Here is a 17,690-nt window from a genome sequence, read left to right as displayed (position 1 = left end):
CAATACAGTTGCATTCCTTTGCTGAGTAAGTACAACAGCTTCTCTCACTGATTTTGCAAGAGAATGTTAATGAGACCTACCTGGAAGGCTTTAAAATTTAGGGGGAGTACTGCTCTGGCAGGAACTTACTGGTTAGTAAGTCAATTTGAAACACAAATGACCTTTACTGTAAATGCACCTTTCCAAGCAGTTAAAAAAAAAACAAAACACCACACCAAAAAAAACAACAAACCAAGCATCCTCAAAGAAAAACCCAACATAAAGATCTGCCTTTGGAGCAATGTAAATAAGAAAAGCCAGTTGGTCCAGAAGCGAGTCCTGTAGCACAGGAAAACTGGAATTTTGTTAATTCCCATCTCCTTTATTGTTGCAAGCTAGAGGTTGGGTTGATTTCTTAAGCAAATTCAGGGGGAGAATAGACTGGACTTCCCTGAAATATTCTCCTGCCACATAATTTCTGTATTGCAACGTATCATTCAGTTAACAACAACAATGGGTAATGGAAGTGGTGCCTGCACTTCAGCACGTGAACAGAAGCGAAACCCCTGGATTGTATTATGCTAGGTGCCATAGGAACATTTGGAGAGAGCTTCCTAGTAAGGAGTCTGGTAATGAGACACAAACCACTTCACAGCTTCAGTTCATTTACATGCATTAGTAATTAAAAAACAGATGTTTGGTTACATAAAACCTGTGGTCACCAGTATGGTTCTTTATCATTCAAGTAACTGTGGAATAAGCCAACAAAGGCAGTAATAATGGAAAGATAAGGCTGTTTTGTGGATTTAACTAGCTTTTCCCTTTAGGCCCTACCCACTGCTGGGCTCAAGCAGAACTGGTGAAAACAAAAGTTAAACTACACTTATCTAACCACCACAGAGAGAGACAAGACAGGAGAAAATTTATTTAGCATTGATGTTACTACCTCACTTCCGAGATGAGATATATTTAGTCAAGACTACCATAGCGGCTAAATTCTAACACCAAGAACAAAACTTCAGGGTTGAGACCCATACCTATCATCTGTACACGATCTTGGACACTTCATCTGGAACTATCAGAGCCTTAGTTTCTCTGGATGAACAACCTATTGACAGTTATCCATGTTTCTGACATACCTGCACATCCCAAGAGCAGATAAGCCCATAGCACTACAATAGTAAAAGACTTGGAAAGAAAACTACAGTTTTAACAGTGTGTATCCTTCCTCTCTTGTGCAGAAAGTCTTAGAGACTGTGTTTTCTCCTCCCCACTCCCTACACAGATTAAGGATCCCTATCCTCATTTTATAAGCCAACCTCCAAAACAGTAGTTTGTAGTGTCAAAATGACAAGTTATCTATCCTCTTAAAAGTAAATAACTGACCCTACTCACAAGTTCCACATATACTTTAATGTCATTAAAAGTGTATTTCAATATACTTGAAACGGAACCCAGATTTTTTTAAAGACAGGACTCCCAACATCTTTAGCACTATTTCTTTCTACAGGCCTGCTTCCCTGAAAAACATTTACCCACCCAACTTTTGCCTTATCAGGAACCTGCTACATTCCAAAGGGCTTTGCTCAAGGTTGTAATGTTCTTTTCCAGGCATTTTGATGACTATTGCACTGCCAAATACGGCCCTTCACAGGATGCACTTGTTTGCAAGAGCTCAGAACCCGAGACAGGGCTGCACAGTAGGTTGACAGGAGGCAGACAACTGCTGTTTACTTCACTCAAGAGAAAAAGTGTGTCACTTTGTGTACTTTTAAAACCAAGAATTAATAATTGACATTTGCCTTCACAGAGTCTTATGATCCCAAAGGAAAAGAAGCTAAAGGGACACAGAGTAGCACAACTGCCCCTGGGGTGAGCCACCAGCCAGTTGCATACTGTGTAAGGTGGAGAAGAAAACAGTTTGCCCTGATAACAGGGAAATAACTTCTTCTAAGTCCCTGCAGAGCAACTAGACATTCTGAGTGTTATCTCAAAGACAAAGCTGTAGGCAGCATGACAGTAAACAGCCTAAGTGGTTTGCTACTCCTAATTTTCCCCTACAAATAGCAACCCCTCCCCATTGCTTACAGTACTGCTTGACATCTCCCAGGCACACTTGGTATGCATACAGAGAGATGACAGATTCTGATAGCAGCAGGTTTCATTTGGAACCATCTTCAAGGACGTATTAAATGATGCAGTTAAATCCACTTAAACACCCAATAAGGTATCAGAATAAACTTGTTGAAAGGATTTATTCTACACACCAGCCAATTTCTACAGCAGTTGTATTTGTTGCAAGAGACCTTTAAATGAGTATGAGATAAGGAAACCACCTTGGGGCTGAAACCTGTAGAGCACATAGACAAGATTCACAAGCCTAAGAGAAGAAAACAGCTCTTTTAAGAGGTTCAGCAGAAGAGAACTAGACCCATTTCTGTTGAATTGTTCCAACTGCCTCAGATATTAATCCTATTTCAGGAATATAGGGAGTGCTCTGGGCACAATGAGTCAGCAGGGTGGGGCATTTTTTTTTCCATGTTTGTGGACTGAACAGGAACAGAAAGAGCAAGAGAAGCTGTAAGCCAGAAATCCAGCACCTGGCTGCTATACAGGCAGGAATTCAGCAGGGTGAAGTCAGAAGAGCTCAGAGATCTGTGCAGAGCCAGCACTCACATGCAAAAATAGAAGCCTTATCTGGGAGTCAAGTAAACATCCTAAATAAAATTGAAATGAGTAAAGTGTTAAGATGCTTCACTGCTGCAAGCCACCTCTATTTTCTCCTGATGACCCTTGTCCTTGACAAAGCTTTGTTCTAGACCAAGCTTTTTAAGCAAACCACACGACTTGACAAAAAGTCTTACTTGCACTATTAGGTCAGGATAAGGACATTTGCTATTTCAAAGCAAACAAGCATAAGAAGGCCTGGAAAAAAAACTCCAAAACTCCCCTTTCCCAAAGAGACCCATCAAGGGAAAATATGCACATGCTATGCAGTTGTGAGATGTAATATTGCTGATATCTCATTATAGTAACTACATCATTAAAAAAAAACCAAGAAATCTTAGCCCATGAAGGTGCACACATACACTGCTAGAAACTGAATGCAAGTTACTTAAGGTCATCTGCTCTCCTTTAAAAGCTGTGCTGACCTGACATTCATACAGTCCTCCTTCCAGATGATTTATGACCTAAACAATCTTTTGGCAGAAGCTAGAGGCTTTTCTGAGCCTTAGTAAAAAGGGCTAAGTGTATCTTTTTGATTTACTCCTGGCCATAAACAGTCGATGTATTTGCTGATGTAATCACTAAAAACATGAAGTACTTACATAGGCTAGTGTAAGTGGAGTCAGTCACACAGACTAGGATGCTGTCTCTCTGAGCAGATGCAAATATCTTTCCCTATTTCCAGCCCTAGCATTTCACTTCGATTTATTCTACAAAAAAGACTATTTCAAACGTCAACAAGCCCTTAAGGCTGTACCCCCCAACAACAGCAGAAGCAAAGCATCTGATTAGGGAAAACCAAAACAAAACACCCAAACCAAAACCAAACCACCCAATCAAACACCACAGATAAATTCCCTGATCCACTTCTCAGCATGAACCTCCAAATGAACAGCTGCTGGCACAACTGAGAAGGCAGCATGCCATAGCATGAAGCATTATTGCCAAATACAACTTAAATCAAGACCTAGCCTCAAGGGGCATAATATGAAAATACTGGCAGACATATCCCAACCCATGTGGTAAGACAGAGCAGCCCTTGCCTCAATTTTTAAACAAAAGTGGAAAAAAGAGAAATCAACACATAAGCAGAAGCAATCACAGCCATAGGTAGGCAAATGTAACCCAGATTTTGAACTTTGTTATTTAAGAGGGGAAACAATGAGTTTCTACATGTACATACAGAGGATGTTAATCAATTTTCCAGGTGAAAGAAGTGTGGTCCAGGAAAAATGCACCAAACTGGATTCCAAGATACTAGGCCTCACTAACATTCTGTTAGAAGCCTGAGCTTCAGCATCTCCAAAGCCTGAACTGCATACTCCCCCGTTAAAACACTTGGGAATTTATTCATGCAAATCACTACATAAAAGCTTGATATAAACTCAAGGCAGGTTTTCCTTTAAAGGTCACTTTTCATTCTTTACATGTATTTGAAAAGAAAACTTGCAAGTGATTCTTTCTCTTATAGAGAAAGAAAACACAACCACAGAACAACCACTTATCAAATATTATTAAACAAGTCTATTTGCAATGTAAATCAGCCCTAGATGGCAAGGACACATTAATGGGAAAACCAGTTTTAGCAGCAGAATGTTTCCTTAAGCAGCTGTTGATCTAATGACAAGGCTTGTTAAAAGGTTTAGGTGGAACTTTCTACGGGTGCTTGTAGCTTTTCCTCAGTGCACATTTGCACATAAACTGAAACCAGCTTAAAACACCCACATACAGAAGGAAGGATTTAAGTTCAAAAATTCTCCCTCTTCTTGTGCACACATATATTGGGAACACATTTACATAACACAGAATCAAGTCTCCTTCCTTGCTTTAAGTGCAGATACTGAGACTTCATACGAGCACTGAAATGGAGGACAGGCACTGTGTTGAGTAACCCTTTATCTGCAGTATAAATTCAATTTAAATAAATTACATTTAAATATGGAGCACAAAACAAAGCAGAGCTTAGAGCACATTAGTATGTATTCTAGTTTGCACAGACGGTGAGACCACAACAAATTATGTATAGGTCAATGCTCAAGCCTGAATAACTTTAGGGTAATCAAGGTCAGGGCTAGGGCATGTTTGCTGAACACAAACATGACAGGTCAGTTCCATTCCAGCATCTAAGATCCCATGGTGGTGTAACAGAACTTCAGCTTGTTGCAGATGATGGCTCAGCTGAATGGAAGGCATCTTCTTCTGTTGTCTCAGATACTCTAAAAACATAACAGACATATTTTTCCCTCCATGCATACTAAAAAACTCTATCCAAACAAAATTCACTTTGACAGCATCCTACCTCAGAGGACTAGACAAACTGAAAAAAACCAAAAGGGTATCTGATGCTTTGCTGCAGACACCATTTTATCACTTATCTTGCCTTTCTGCCTCTTAAGATGACAGAGTGGTGACAAAGAATTATTAAATAAAGCAAAAATGCTTTCCCAACTGCATTCCTGTTTCTATAGCACCCATCCATGATGGATGACAGGTGCATATGGGCAGCTAACAGAGTTCTCCAAAAGGTAAGAGAAACGTTAAAACAGAATTGGTTCTGAACTGCCTGCCCAGCATAACTCTAGGACAGCTCTCAACCACACCTGTAGTACTGCCACTGAAACTGGGCAGCATGAGCTGTATGCATGGAAGTTTTAAAACTTTTATAACCTAGGCCTGCAAAAATCCCATCAGCTCCTTTGAAGTCAGAGATCAAGCCCATACTTCAAAAATCAAGCTATGTTGGGAAACTCTGGTTCCCATATAACATGTATGTTCATAAAAACATACAGCTAGTGCTGTGGAGCTTCAGTTACAGCAGTAGTCACTCGAAATCTCTTGCCATCAGGAAGTCCTGATGGAGTCTGTCCTGAGATAATCGTACATCTCTCAAGAGTAGCCAGTGGTGTGCCCAACTGTCAAATAAAGCAAAAATAATAATCCAAGAGAAAAAAAAAAAAAGAAAAAAAAACAGAATTAATTAAGATTTCTCATTCCCTCCTTCCTCGTTACTCCAGACTCCTGATGAGAACCCTGAGTGGTTTAGCAATACAGGAACATTCTGGTAATGGCAAGGGTGAGTAAATAACTTCGATACAAAGCAGTGTGGTATCTCAACAACTGCAAAGGGAAAGGCTTATGGGTTTGTATAACTGCTCAGTTCTGCTTAGGACAACCTTCACAAAATTCAGCCCATCAGATTGAGGAAGTGCCTCTCCAAAGACTAAATGGCTGCAGTGACAGGTCTGCATTCTCTGGGCTTTGTGTTCAAACATCACTTAGGTATACAGGAAAGTGGGAAATAATTTCCTTCAATATACCCTGATATAAATTCATAAGATAGGAGAGCTCCTGCAGTCACATGAAGCAGAACCCAGCTCTCATCTGAATGAGAAGAGCATCAGACCATGTAAACAATCTCAAAACTGCAATCAGCCTCTTATTATCGTCATTCAGCACACGATTCCAGACGGCAAGCAGGCCTGAAGCTCAGTACTCCATGTGAAATATCAAAGGAAAACCAAGGAATTTTCTTCATACCTATAATCAAAAAGAGCATGGGGACCATCAGCCAGGTCTGCCAAAGGCCCTTGTCCTGGGAAAAAAATGTTCCATAAGTGTAAGACAGCAAGTGGTTCCCAGCCTCACTGCTGAGGTGAGCACTTCTGAAAATAATGGAGGACTACACACAGTCCCCTTTCTCTCACACCAGAGCCCTCTATCTGATCAGATACATTCTCATTATGCAGTTCTGCTGTGCAACATCTGGCTTTTGGTCTCATTATAATCACAGGTCTCCTAGAAAAGACGACAACAGAAGATCGTGGAGCATCCAAACCAGTTACACGATTCACAGCATCTTTTATTCCTATGGGTAAGGTCCTCAGGAAAGAAACGAGAGAACAGAACCCCAACAATTACTCAGGTATTACCTGTCAGCCCCAATGTATTGCTAACGTATACTAGTTTTCTGTCATAGTTAGAAGCAGCTCTTGAAGGCCTCCAAGGAGCATGTGTATGTGAGCAGAGATACTTGTCCCAGTGTGTTAGAAAGCCAAGAGTGCCTTTGAGACAATACTCTGCACTTGGCTAAAACATTCTCCTCCTGATATCCATCTACTCCATATCAGGAGCTATGGGTGATCAGTATTAGACCACAGAAGTGAGGAATGTCCCAAGGCTGAAGAATGTATTTTCATCAACACTATACCTTGTCACACTCTTTGCAATTCAGATTTCACTCATCAGCTTTTTATTGAAGAAAAACAAGAAAAGTAAAGCAAAAAACAGACTGTGAGATGTGCTGCTCTCCACTGCAGTCACTGATGCACCTATACAAGGCACCTTTAATCACAGCTAAGCACAGGGCTTGCTATTCACCACAATTAGGCTTAGACAGGAGAACTGCAATATAAGTTTACTACAGGTCGGTCTATGCTGGCTAAACCACAAACTGAAATAAGTAATTTGTACAATTAGCAAAGCCAAATACATTAATCCCAATACCAGGATTTCCTCAAAGACAATGATAGAACATTGCCACATTGAGGCATTACTATGTTTGCTCAGTGATGACAGTGATTTCATCCTTAACAGATGGAGAGGTCCAATAACCACCTCAGGAGAATATAAAGCAAAAGTACATAAGACACCCAGGGAAGAGAGCTCCTACACTCAAACACTGAAACTAGAAGGATTCAAACAAAGGAGATGGCATGCAGAAGAGGTGAAGGGCAAGGAAGGGAGCAACACACAGAAATCTTCCAACAGTAATCAGCTCACTTTCTCAGCCTGTTATTTTCTGAACCATCACATGGTAATGTCAGTGCAGACCACTATACAAAAATTTCAAGAGCAGAAAAAGGTTTGCAAGAAGCAAAAATAAAGATTGATATGAACTGAGGCATCTGGATGCTCACAGTCAGAAACATGCTTTTCTGTGCCTTGGCTCATACTAAGCACCATCATCTAATCTCTTTTGGGAAACCCTGAGCCCAGCCCGCTGACAAGCCATTACCATCTTCCTAAGCAACATCATACCATGCTATGTAATTGCAGACTGCAGCAGATACAGTTCTCTCTGTTTGTATGTTACACCTCCCTAGTGACAACACACCAATCACATTTACTTTTTAGCAGCTCAGACACGTCGGATGCTCCAGGGAATGACGTATTTTTCTTCAGAACAGATTATTCTTGGAAGCTGCTGGCCCATTTCAAAAGAACACACAGATGTGACTGTAGGTAACTGAGGGCTTTGATGGCGATTTTTGTGGCCTTGTGTGTGGACTGGCTTTTCTCATTTTTTAAACTACCCCAACAACTACAGCCTGCTCCAGTCTCACCCAGATTGTGGGTTCAAAACTGGCACTCCTTTTGCAGCCAAGGAAGTATATAATTTCTGATAATATAATAGCTGGCACACGTCCCTTCAGAGAAGTAGCTGCATTTCAGTGTTGAGCATAACATATTCTAAAGTTCCTAAGAAGAAGTAAACAGACATAGTGAGCCAAGGCTCAGTGCACTTCACACATCAAGCACAGATCACAAACAACAGAGGAGCTGCAAAGTCCAAACACACAAGTTGCTTACTATTAAGTAACTACTTGCAAAAGCTGGCTTCCTAGATTTCACAGACCAACCTGCAGATAACTGGGGGCTTTTGGACACTTCAGAATGAGACCTAATCTGTACAAAAGCTTCGAAAGAGGATTGGGGAGGAGGGGGAGCTATATATTATTTTTAAAAGAAGGAAGATTATGGTGGACTTTTTCTCCCTAGAAGAGAATTCTTTCCTCCACAAAACAGATAAAAATAAAAACCCTAAAAGTGACAGGATTGGTAAATGACTGTAAGTAACAAAATAACAGAAGGTAACAACTATGAACAGACCTACCAAGCCAAAAGGAACAATTCAATGGTATAAACCAGAAGACTGAACTTTATTAATTCATTTTCCTACAAGGCAACCATTATGGAGTCACACACATATACTCCTCATGTATTCATGATCAACCACCTCAGCTCCAGCTGCCATATTTGGGCAGAGCTTTCTCTGAAAGAGAGATTCCAATTACATTTGCAATAATCCGATTACTGCATCAGACATAACCTGGTTAAGAAAGGGTCTGAGATGCACCATTTGGGCAATTGGGAAGAAGACAAAAGGAAAACATGCTTTTGTTATGTTAGTAACAGGAAATTTGAAAACGACAATCAGATTTTGTGACAGAAATAGTCACAAAATTATATAGTCACACTAGTCCTACACTGGACAGTTTTACTGTATAAAGCCCATAGAGTACAACTCAAAACAAGCTTAGAGAAGTTACGGGGTTTAGAATTGCCTCAGCAGTAAGAGAGACCAACATACAAGGATTTACTTACAGTTTATGGTTACTTTCACATCACATGTAATTTAAAGATATAATCAGGCAAGCAGCCCATTTTCTTGTCAGTGAGCTGGCCAAACCCTGCTGTGTAACTGAACACACTCAAATTGTTGGTTTGAAAGCACTCCATTCACATGCAGTTCACCCAAACTAACCCATGCCAGCATTTCTGTTGTCACTTGCAGCCTACCCCTCTGCACAGCAAAGCTGCCGTTCAGCCTGTACTAGAACACCATTTCTTTTCATACATGCATCAGCAAGAGATTACAAAAGTCAGTGACATTTCAGCAGGGAAAGAGCAGGATTGGGTCCTTATTGTTTCCATGCTTATGTGACTGGACGGAACAAATCAAAGAGGAGACAGTCAAAAAAACCCTGCCAGTCTTGGTTTCTCTGAGGGAAAGCAACCTCCAGATAACCTGTGCCTCCAATCAACAATCTGATTTTCATGAACAGCAATATGCTTCCCTATGGTAATTGAAATAGAGCAATTCTCCTCAAAGAGCTTGCAAGTCTCACCTCATTAACCTTTATGGACTGACCTCCAAAATTCCTTGAAACTGAAATACAGGTCCCCCTTGCTCTCCACAATTAACTGTTTAGCCTTAAGAGGTTGGGGAGAGAGGGAGAGCATTAGAAAGCAAACTGCTAAATACGCTAGAACCAGAGACCTGTCTCCAGGCTGTCACTGGGGCCCAAACCTTCAAAGGCTTCTGTCTCCTTTGCTGGCCCACCTTTCAGGTAGGCTGCAAAGCCAAACTTGAATTATAAATCACCCTTCTCTCCCCAAACAATTGTTTAAGTCAATGTCATTACCTATAGTGTGCTGCCTAATTCAAATGAACATTTCCTAACCCATATGTGAAGGGTTTTAAGCCATGGTCAGTTCTTATACCAGTCTAAAGACACATCCATCTCCCCATGTTTGCCTATTCCTTCACACAGCAATTAGTTTTATTCACCAGCCCAGTCCCTCCATTAGTTCGAAAGCCTAACCAATTCTACCATGCTCATCCCCATCCCCAGCTCTTTGCTCCCTTGCTCACCTCTGCTTCTGCAAGAGAAAAACAGCTAAAAAGTTTTCTAATCCAGAGGGGAAGCCAGTGCAAAAAGTACCAAGACATCAGGGTTTTCTACTCCTTCTTTCTCCTATATGTTGTTCAGCCACTTAGAAAGAAGCCCCCACCCTCAAGGAGGCAGTGCATAGGGTCAGGCAGCAAGTCCACAGTTGCTCCCAACTCCCCCTGCCACTTCTCAGGGTAGGACCAAAATGTAAAAACAGCAACCTCTCTGGTTTTCCTCTGAAATCATCTGGACAGAGGCTAACAACTATGAAGCAGAATGGATGCATAGTTCATACACATCTGTCAGTTCAACTGCTTTGGCCATAAACCAGTGCTTTTTCAGTACTTTGAACAGAGTCGGCAAGGAACATAAGAGCAGCTCACTGAACTACAGACTTAATACTGTAGTTCCACTTGCCTACACATTTCCTTCTCAAACAAAAGGCATTATATCATTTTGGTGTGGCAATCACTGCAATGCTTATGTGCTCTAGCCCCAGGTCTGTGAAATTGGCATGCTGAAATCACCTAGGACAAATTGTTTTAGCATACAAAACAGCATTCTAGCCTGTGATCACCACCATATGAATGCTGCATGGATATCTATATGGCTCTGTTGCAGTTTCGTCCTAGTCTTGAGTTCCTACAAAACTCCCAGACCTTAAGTGTGCACTGGCATTACATTTCACCTGCCCAGCCACAGATCACTTCCTGCCTGGTAGGCCCTCACACAGCAATAGAGCTGCACAGAGTGGGCTCATATCTAGTGCCAAACAGACCTCTTTAAACTGTTGGTACTCTTGCAGGGATGACAAGCAGCTTTCTACCTAGCCCATTACTTGCAGAATTCATAGCTGTCTACTTATTCCATAGGAAAGACAGGCCCACTTTGATCTCTATTGTGGACATTGAAAATGAGCTTTACACAGATCAAGTGACATCAGCACTCTCCAGGATTTGCCAGCATCTGACAACTAGTAGCCTCTCTTTTCAAAGGCTTTGTGATTGCAGAAGCACCTAAATGTTGGGGTGCAGAAAATCCATAACCTAGGGTGAACCTAAGAAAAGCAAAAATAAAATCCCTCTGCATACCATTACTTATGGTGGGCCTGAGGTAAAAGTCAGCAACTGTTAGTGGAAGAAGGCACAAAACAGGTCTGCAGAGTCCACTATAGTCACTGAGGCCATAGAACAGAAGCTCCATAGATTCAACTAAATTCAGGTGGAGGGAAAGAGAAATCTGGCAGGGAAAGAGGGTGAGCTCTTAACCCTCCCAGACTAAGAGGTGAGTGGCAGCACAAGCAGCTTGATAATCTCAAAGACACTAAATCTCTGGAAAGCAAGGGGGGTGGCACTTAAACAGCATCTTGTCATCCGTGCTCCCAGGAAATCCACTGATCATCACAGCAAAGGATTAAGACATGTTTAAGAAGTAATGGCAAAATGAACAAACATCAGAGAAAATTCTTGCCCCAGTGTAATTCACAAACCTGTAAGGCAGGACCTCCTTAAATTAACAAGTGAGCTGCACATGAGGAAAATCCTTGCATTTCAGATCCTCTGAAGGAAGATTCACTACACAGTGGACTGAAGTCTGCCTCAGTTGCTCAAAGGAAAGTTGTATTTCTAAACAGCAGCAACAGCACTAGCATAGTGCCTAATGAGTTATCTTTGTACTAGTGAAACATGCAAAGCACTTTTTAAACTGCATCTTGTAAAATCCACAGAACACAACAGTGGGTTAAAGAAGTACAGAATGAAGAAACTTGTCCAAGATCTCAGAACATGCAAGTAACTCAGGAACAGACCCTTGCAAAAACTGTGACAGAACAATGTCCTTACATGATGGCGTACTGCATGATTTCTTGGGCTTTAAATTCATTTATGTCAAAGATTACCTTAAAGGCAGGAAATTCAGCTGCTTGCCTATCTGGTCAAGCATTTAAACCATGCAGAAACTGAAGAATCTACAGCTCTAAGTAAGTCTGCACTTTAAAATGGCATTCTGGTCAGCTGAGGTAACAGCAATTTTGAGTTTTGCAGTTCACATACAGAGATAAATTCCAGTACTCCTTCCTCTGTCTACATCAAACTCACCAATAACATAGAGAACACATCATGCTTTTCAGAAAGGGAGCACTCCCACACTTAGTAGAGGCTAAAATAAGTAAAACTTATGGAATTAAATGACACATATCCCAAACTGACCTTATTTTAAGCACAACATTTTTTGATAGCTTTCTAGAGAGAGAGCCTGAAAGCACTCTGGAGAGCACTATCAAGTCGTCTCAAATGAACAGAAGTCACTACTGGGGCACCTTTAAGGAAGCAGCTTTGCACGTAAACATGATCTAGGTGGACTTCTGATAGAGTTTGCATGCTGTTATGCAGATAGATAAACCCATTTCACACAAAGCTGTAAGAGAGCATGCCCTGATTTTATGAAGCAAGTTACAAGGCCATGCACAACTCCAAGGAGCAAATCAACTAACAAACTGTTACCAGTTTAAAAACTGACCCAACTGAGGCCATTGTGAGGCCTCATCACTGCATAACAGCACTGTGCAACTCTCCTCTTGATTACAAGCAGGAATGCACAAGAGGTGGCGTCTCTAGTGTCTGTGTCTACAACCAGTGTTGAACAGAGTGTTGACAGTGTTGACAGAAATCTAAAAAACTCTTGCTCTTCTTCCACAGCCATAGTAAGAATATTGAAGCTTCACGTAGAGTTCAGACATGATCTTCATTAATTATTATTCCCACTACAGGAAACTCGTGATACATTATTAATCCTAACAGGTATCTTTAACTGGGCTCCATTAAGTACATTTAATAGAAAGTACGGTTTTCACCAGATCTCAGCCCTGAAGCTCTCATTCTGCTCCTTGGAAAAAACTGAATGCCTGCTACCTCACTCTGATGTAAGGTTTTTGATAATCCATCTCCAAGAACCCAGGTTCACATTTTTGGCCTGATTCCATTCAGCTGTACCAAGTGACCTCCTCTAATCCTTTTTGGTAATATGAAAGTAGGAAATTATCACTTGCCTATGAACTTAGGAAAGAATTTGGACTAAATAGCATGCATCCACTGGCCAAATTCAAGCTGCATTGGAATGGCAGATCCAGACAAATTCATATTGCACCCATCCACATCACACTCAGTGTTATTGTGGCCAGAGTCATGAAAAACAAAGCCAGCACATACAAAAATCTGAATGCACAAAGACCAATACTATTGAACAAGCCTCACTTGCAGCTAATTAACATTAAGGCTGGCTAGAACCTGTTGTGATTCAAACTTGCACTCTCTGTTCAAGCAAAACTTGAGGGAAGCCTGGCAAGACCAGTAACTGAATCACAGGTGCAAGAAAAGCTGTCTGGATCCGGGAACTGCTTTCATAGCACATGGTGATGGAGAACAGCCCACATCAGACCATGCTAGTTGTGAATGGTAGCCAGGAGCTAATCACACAGTGAACTCCTGTGCCTTTTGCTTGTTTTATGACAAAGAGATTCTACCAACTAGTTTCAAATCAAATTTTTTCCTAATCAGGAAAGAAAGAGAGAAAATTCATGTCATATGATGCTCAGCAGGAGTGAATCAGAAACACAGTCCTGAAAGCATAAGCCTTTTTAGTTAAGCAAAAAGTTGCCACCAGCTAATGTGCATGACAGTAATGATTAGCCATCTGGTGAAAGTTCCTGCTAAGCTTGCCATCTTACCCACTACGCTGAGGAAAGCAGAAGGTGGATCAATTACATTCTGTCCCTGCCTGCAATTGTGTGGTCATCCTTAGGAACAAGACACAAAGCTTTCCTATGCAACCAGGAATTGTGACTGTTCTGACTTTCCAGCAGCCTTTTTTTTTATGGCTTCATCTCACCTATATTATTTAAAATAAAAATTACCTATTGCCTTTCTGAAAGCAGAATTTATCCTCAAAGCTTTATCAACCTTTGTTATTTTTGCCCCTTTGTTTCCTTCTGCAAAAATTGCAGCTGCCAGGAGGCTTCCCAGTCATCTAAAGAGCATCTGTAAACAAGAGAAGAGACAGATGGCTGCAGCTCAGTTTAAACCAGCACAAGATCCAGCCTCTCCCCTGCATCACAAGTACTGCCCATAAGATACAAGATATATGCACAGAAACAAATAGGAATGCAGCAGTCCCAGATAGAAAACAACTATCTATATACAATCTGATTAGGAAGAAGTCATTGCGAGGACAGGGTGCTGAGGTTTCATGTACAGTAAACATCCACTATAACTATACAGCCTTCCAATCATACAATGGGATGTAAGGATGGATGGGGGGCAGGGAAGAGTTCTCCACCATTGCTTTCAAAAGTATTGCTGGGGAAAAAAAAAACAAACCCAAAACCAACAACAAACAGGGAAAGTAAAACCAGGCATCTCCTTCCAGCAAGTTCCTCTTCTGAGAGCTAATAGACCAAACTCGCACAACTGGAGAAAGTGACACCTCTAATAGACCTCCCAATTCACCTATTATTCAGGAATTCAGTCACATTGACAAATCACATGTTAACCCCTTATTAAAATGACAGATTCAAAGGGACAAAGAAAACTTACGAGATAGACTTCTAGAAGTGAGTTATCAAAACTATCATGGGGTTTTTCTTTTCATTCCTGGATTTGATTGGTTTTCATTGCACTGGAGACACAATGTTTTCCACTGCATTGGAGACTTCTGGTGTTAGCACAAGATCCTATTTATATTATGTGCCTTGCTAAATAAATTTAGATGACCACGTAGATTTACTGAATGTATCTGAATCAACAGAGTTCACTGTTTGCCTCTTCCACCACCCATAAACTACTGGGATTCTCCAGACACACCTGCACAGCTCATGGGTTCAAACACTGCCCATTCTTCTCCAAACAAAGATTCTGACTCTGCTGAAATGAAATTAACAGCTCTCCCCCAGGGCTTCCAGATATTCCAAGTTGTTCCTTCACTTAGTGACAGCAGAAAGCTTCAAGAACAGGGTTGCACAATCATTACCTCCAATCAGCTCTAATTGAAGGATGACATGAGACAGAGGGAGAAATGAGCATTCCAATTAATACAGACAGGAAAAAACAAGATTGTGGGAACAGAAGCATTATTGGTAAAGCTCCAGCAAACCCCTCAGGTTGTAGCATGTTGGCACACTGTCACCTCTGAGGTAGTTTAACTACTCAGTGCAAGGATACAAGGAAGGGAACAATCTGGTAGTGAATGCTGAACAGTTCTGGGCCCTTTCTACCTCAGTGTTCACACTGAAACTTTAAAGAACTGATTAACATGGGACTCCACTGATACTCTCAAAGAAGCCTGAATCAACCCTTCTGGGAACCCAGTCTGCATTCCTGCAGTCTGATGGGTACTTCTGCAGGACCTTCCCAAAATAGGACAACCACAACACAGACTTCTCACATTAAACAGTTGCCCCCTTAGAGCAATTCACCAAGGGTCACTTAAAAAACCTCTCCCATTCACCACCACCATGCTATTTTCCACTCCATTTCAAACCATTTATAAGACTGAACAAAAAGCTGGTACCCACCTGTATCCCCATGGAAGCAGCTGTCCTGGTGACATCTCCCAGAAGGCAAATCTCCATCACTTGGCCAGATCTGTCCTGTTTTTCGTACGCCCACAATAGTCGCCTCAGACACAATGACCTGCTGCTGCCTGTGTCGTTTCTGAGACTGGGGGGTTGGTGGACTGCTACTGTCAAAGGACTGCTGAGAGTTCTGCGAGGGGGAACGGCTTTTGTCCCGATACATGCGGTAAGTGGTGGGGCTTGGGGAGACATGGCTGGACTGCCCTGAGGAGAAGTCTTCCTCACTGGAAGTGAGGTTCTCATTAGAGCTACAATCTGGAGTATATCCTCCTCCAATATCTTCAAAACTCCGGGGGGAATAAGATCTCCTGGGCCACGTGAGATGTTTTTCCTGATCAGTTGTGCCCTGATTTCGCAGAATAGGTCCTTTTCCTTCTTCCCCCATCATTCCACCAACATAGATACTTTGATAGGGCTGAAAATCCATGGGCTGCCAAGGTGAGCGGTTGCTGCCATTGGCATTAATCAAGTTATCTTTGAGAAATCTGGGGTTCAGTTCAGCATCCTCATATTCTCCATCATAACCAAAGCTGCTCTCTGAGGACCTCCCCCTATAAGCAGGCCTCTGGAACTCAGTGAAGCTGGGTACCATGTTAGAAGGGAGGGAGTGCAAAGACTTTTTGCGTTCCATTTGCATGGCTTGGCTACCAAGGGAGCTTATTTTATCAGAGACATCTTTATCGTTCACCTTTACTAGACCCTTCTCATGATGATACTCCATGTTCACATAAAAGGGCTTTTCAACAACATCCTTGTTATCTCCAGAAGAATGCGAATTGACCTTTTTAATCCTCTCAAAATTGGACCTTAGGGCTGCCACACTGGTGCTGTTCCCTCTCTCCTTAGAGATAGGTTCAAATGATGCCTCCTTCTCAGCAGATCCCACTAGCCTGCGAGTGGAAGCCGATCTGTGTTTTGAAGGAGAGCCATCTGTATCACAGCGATTCTCCATATCTTCCACAACTCTCTTCAGTTTCTCTTCACCATAGTACTTACACCTGTCCTGCTCTCCCTCTACATGATGGGGGCTGTCCAAAGGCGACAGGTCTGACCCATCACTCTGGGTAGACAGCTTCCGCAGAGAAGGTATCCTCGGTTTGAACTTTTCCTCCCCGTGGTGTGACTTGCTTTTTTCATATTCATCTTGGTCAGCAGACTGGTGATGCAGGTCTTGGATCTGCTGCTCTGCACCCCCTTCAGGCAACTGAGAAACACGTTTAAAACCCCATCTCTGTCTATCATAGCTTTTTTTCTCCTTTGCCAAAAGAGTCTGCAGGTAAATCATGCGGAACCTCTCCTTGTTGACCTCCATCTCCAGTCTCCGGATAGATGCTTTGCACATCTCCAGCTCCTGTTCAATGTCTCCCACAGATTTCAGCTCCATTTTAGGAGGCTCAGAGTCTGCAAATTGTGCTTTCCAAGCCTCCACAAACCCCACAGGGTCCACCATTTTGCATACAGGAGTATGTGGAGAATACGGGAAGGAGGCTAGAAAGAGATAGCTGGAGAGAACAAACCAACCGGATCTCACATGTAGAGGCAGTAACAGCTCCGGCAGGATCAACTCAACGCGTCTCTTTCACGGTCCATGCAGGGAAACCGGGAGGCAAACAGCAATCCTCGCAGCAGTCTCTCCTCCCCGTCTCCTTGCAGCTTTTGCCGGCCCGTGCCCCTCCGTACACTCGCTACTCTCTCTCCGGCATGCCTGATCCTTGCTAACGTACAACAATGCTCCCACCCCGGCGATCCCAGAAGCACTTCAAAGTGGGTGGACAAAGGAGCAGGCTCAGGGCGGTGGAAGGAAGGTAAATATCTTCCCCCCAGCCACCCACCCACCTCCTGCCGCTGCCGTCCGGGCACGGTGCTTAGCGCAGCCACGCTGGGGAGTCCTCTGCTCCGTCCTC

General features: G+C 42.3%; 1 protein-coding gene across 1 annotated transcript in view; it reads right to left on the bottom strand.

Moving 5' to 3' along the window:
- BCR (BCR activator of RhoGEF and GTPase) overlaps positions 1-17,690 on the bottom strand; it is a 98,075-nt gene extending 80,385 nt beyond the window's left edge. The window contains exon 1 of the mRNA XM_005147787.3: positions 15,727-17,690. Within this exon, the coding sequence (XP_005147844.2) occupies positions 15,727-17,236 (1,510 nt within the window). The 5' untranslated portion in view covers positions 17,237-17,690. The remainder of the gene's footprint in view (positions 1-15,726) is intronic.

This window comes from Melopsittacus undulatus, chromosome 12 (genome assembly GCF_012275295.1).
Source record: "Melopsittacus undulatus isolate bMelUnd1 chromosome 12, bMelUnd1.mat.Z, whole genome shotgun sequence".
Taxonomy (NCBI): Eukaryota; Metazoa; Chordata; class Aves; order Psittaciformes; family Psittaculidae; genus Melopsittacus; species Melopsittacus undulatus.
The sequence above is the reverse complement of the archived record's forward strand: the minus strand, read 5'-3'. Positions and strand labels throughout refer to the sequence as shown.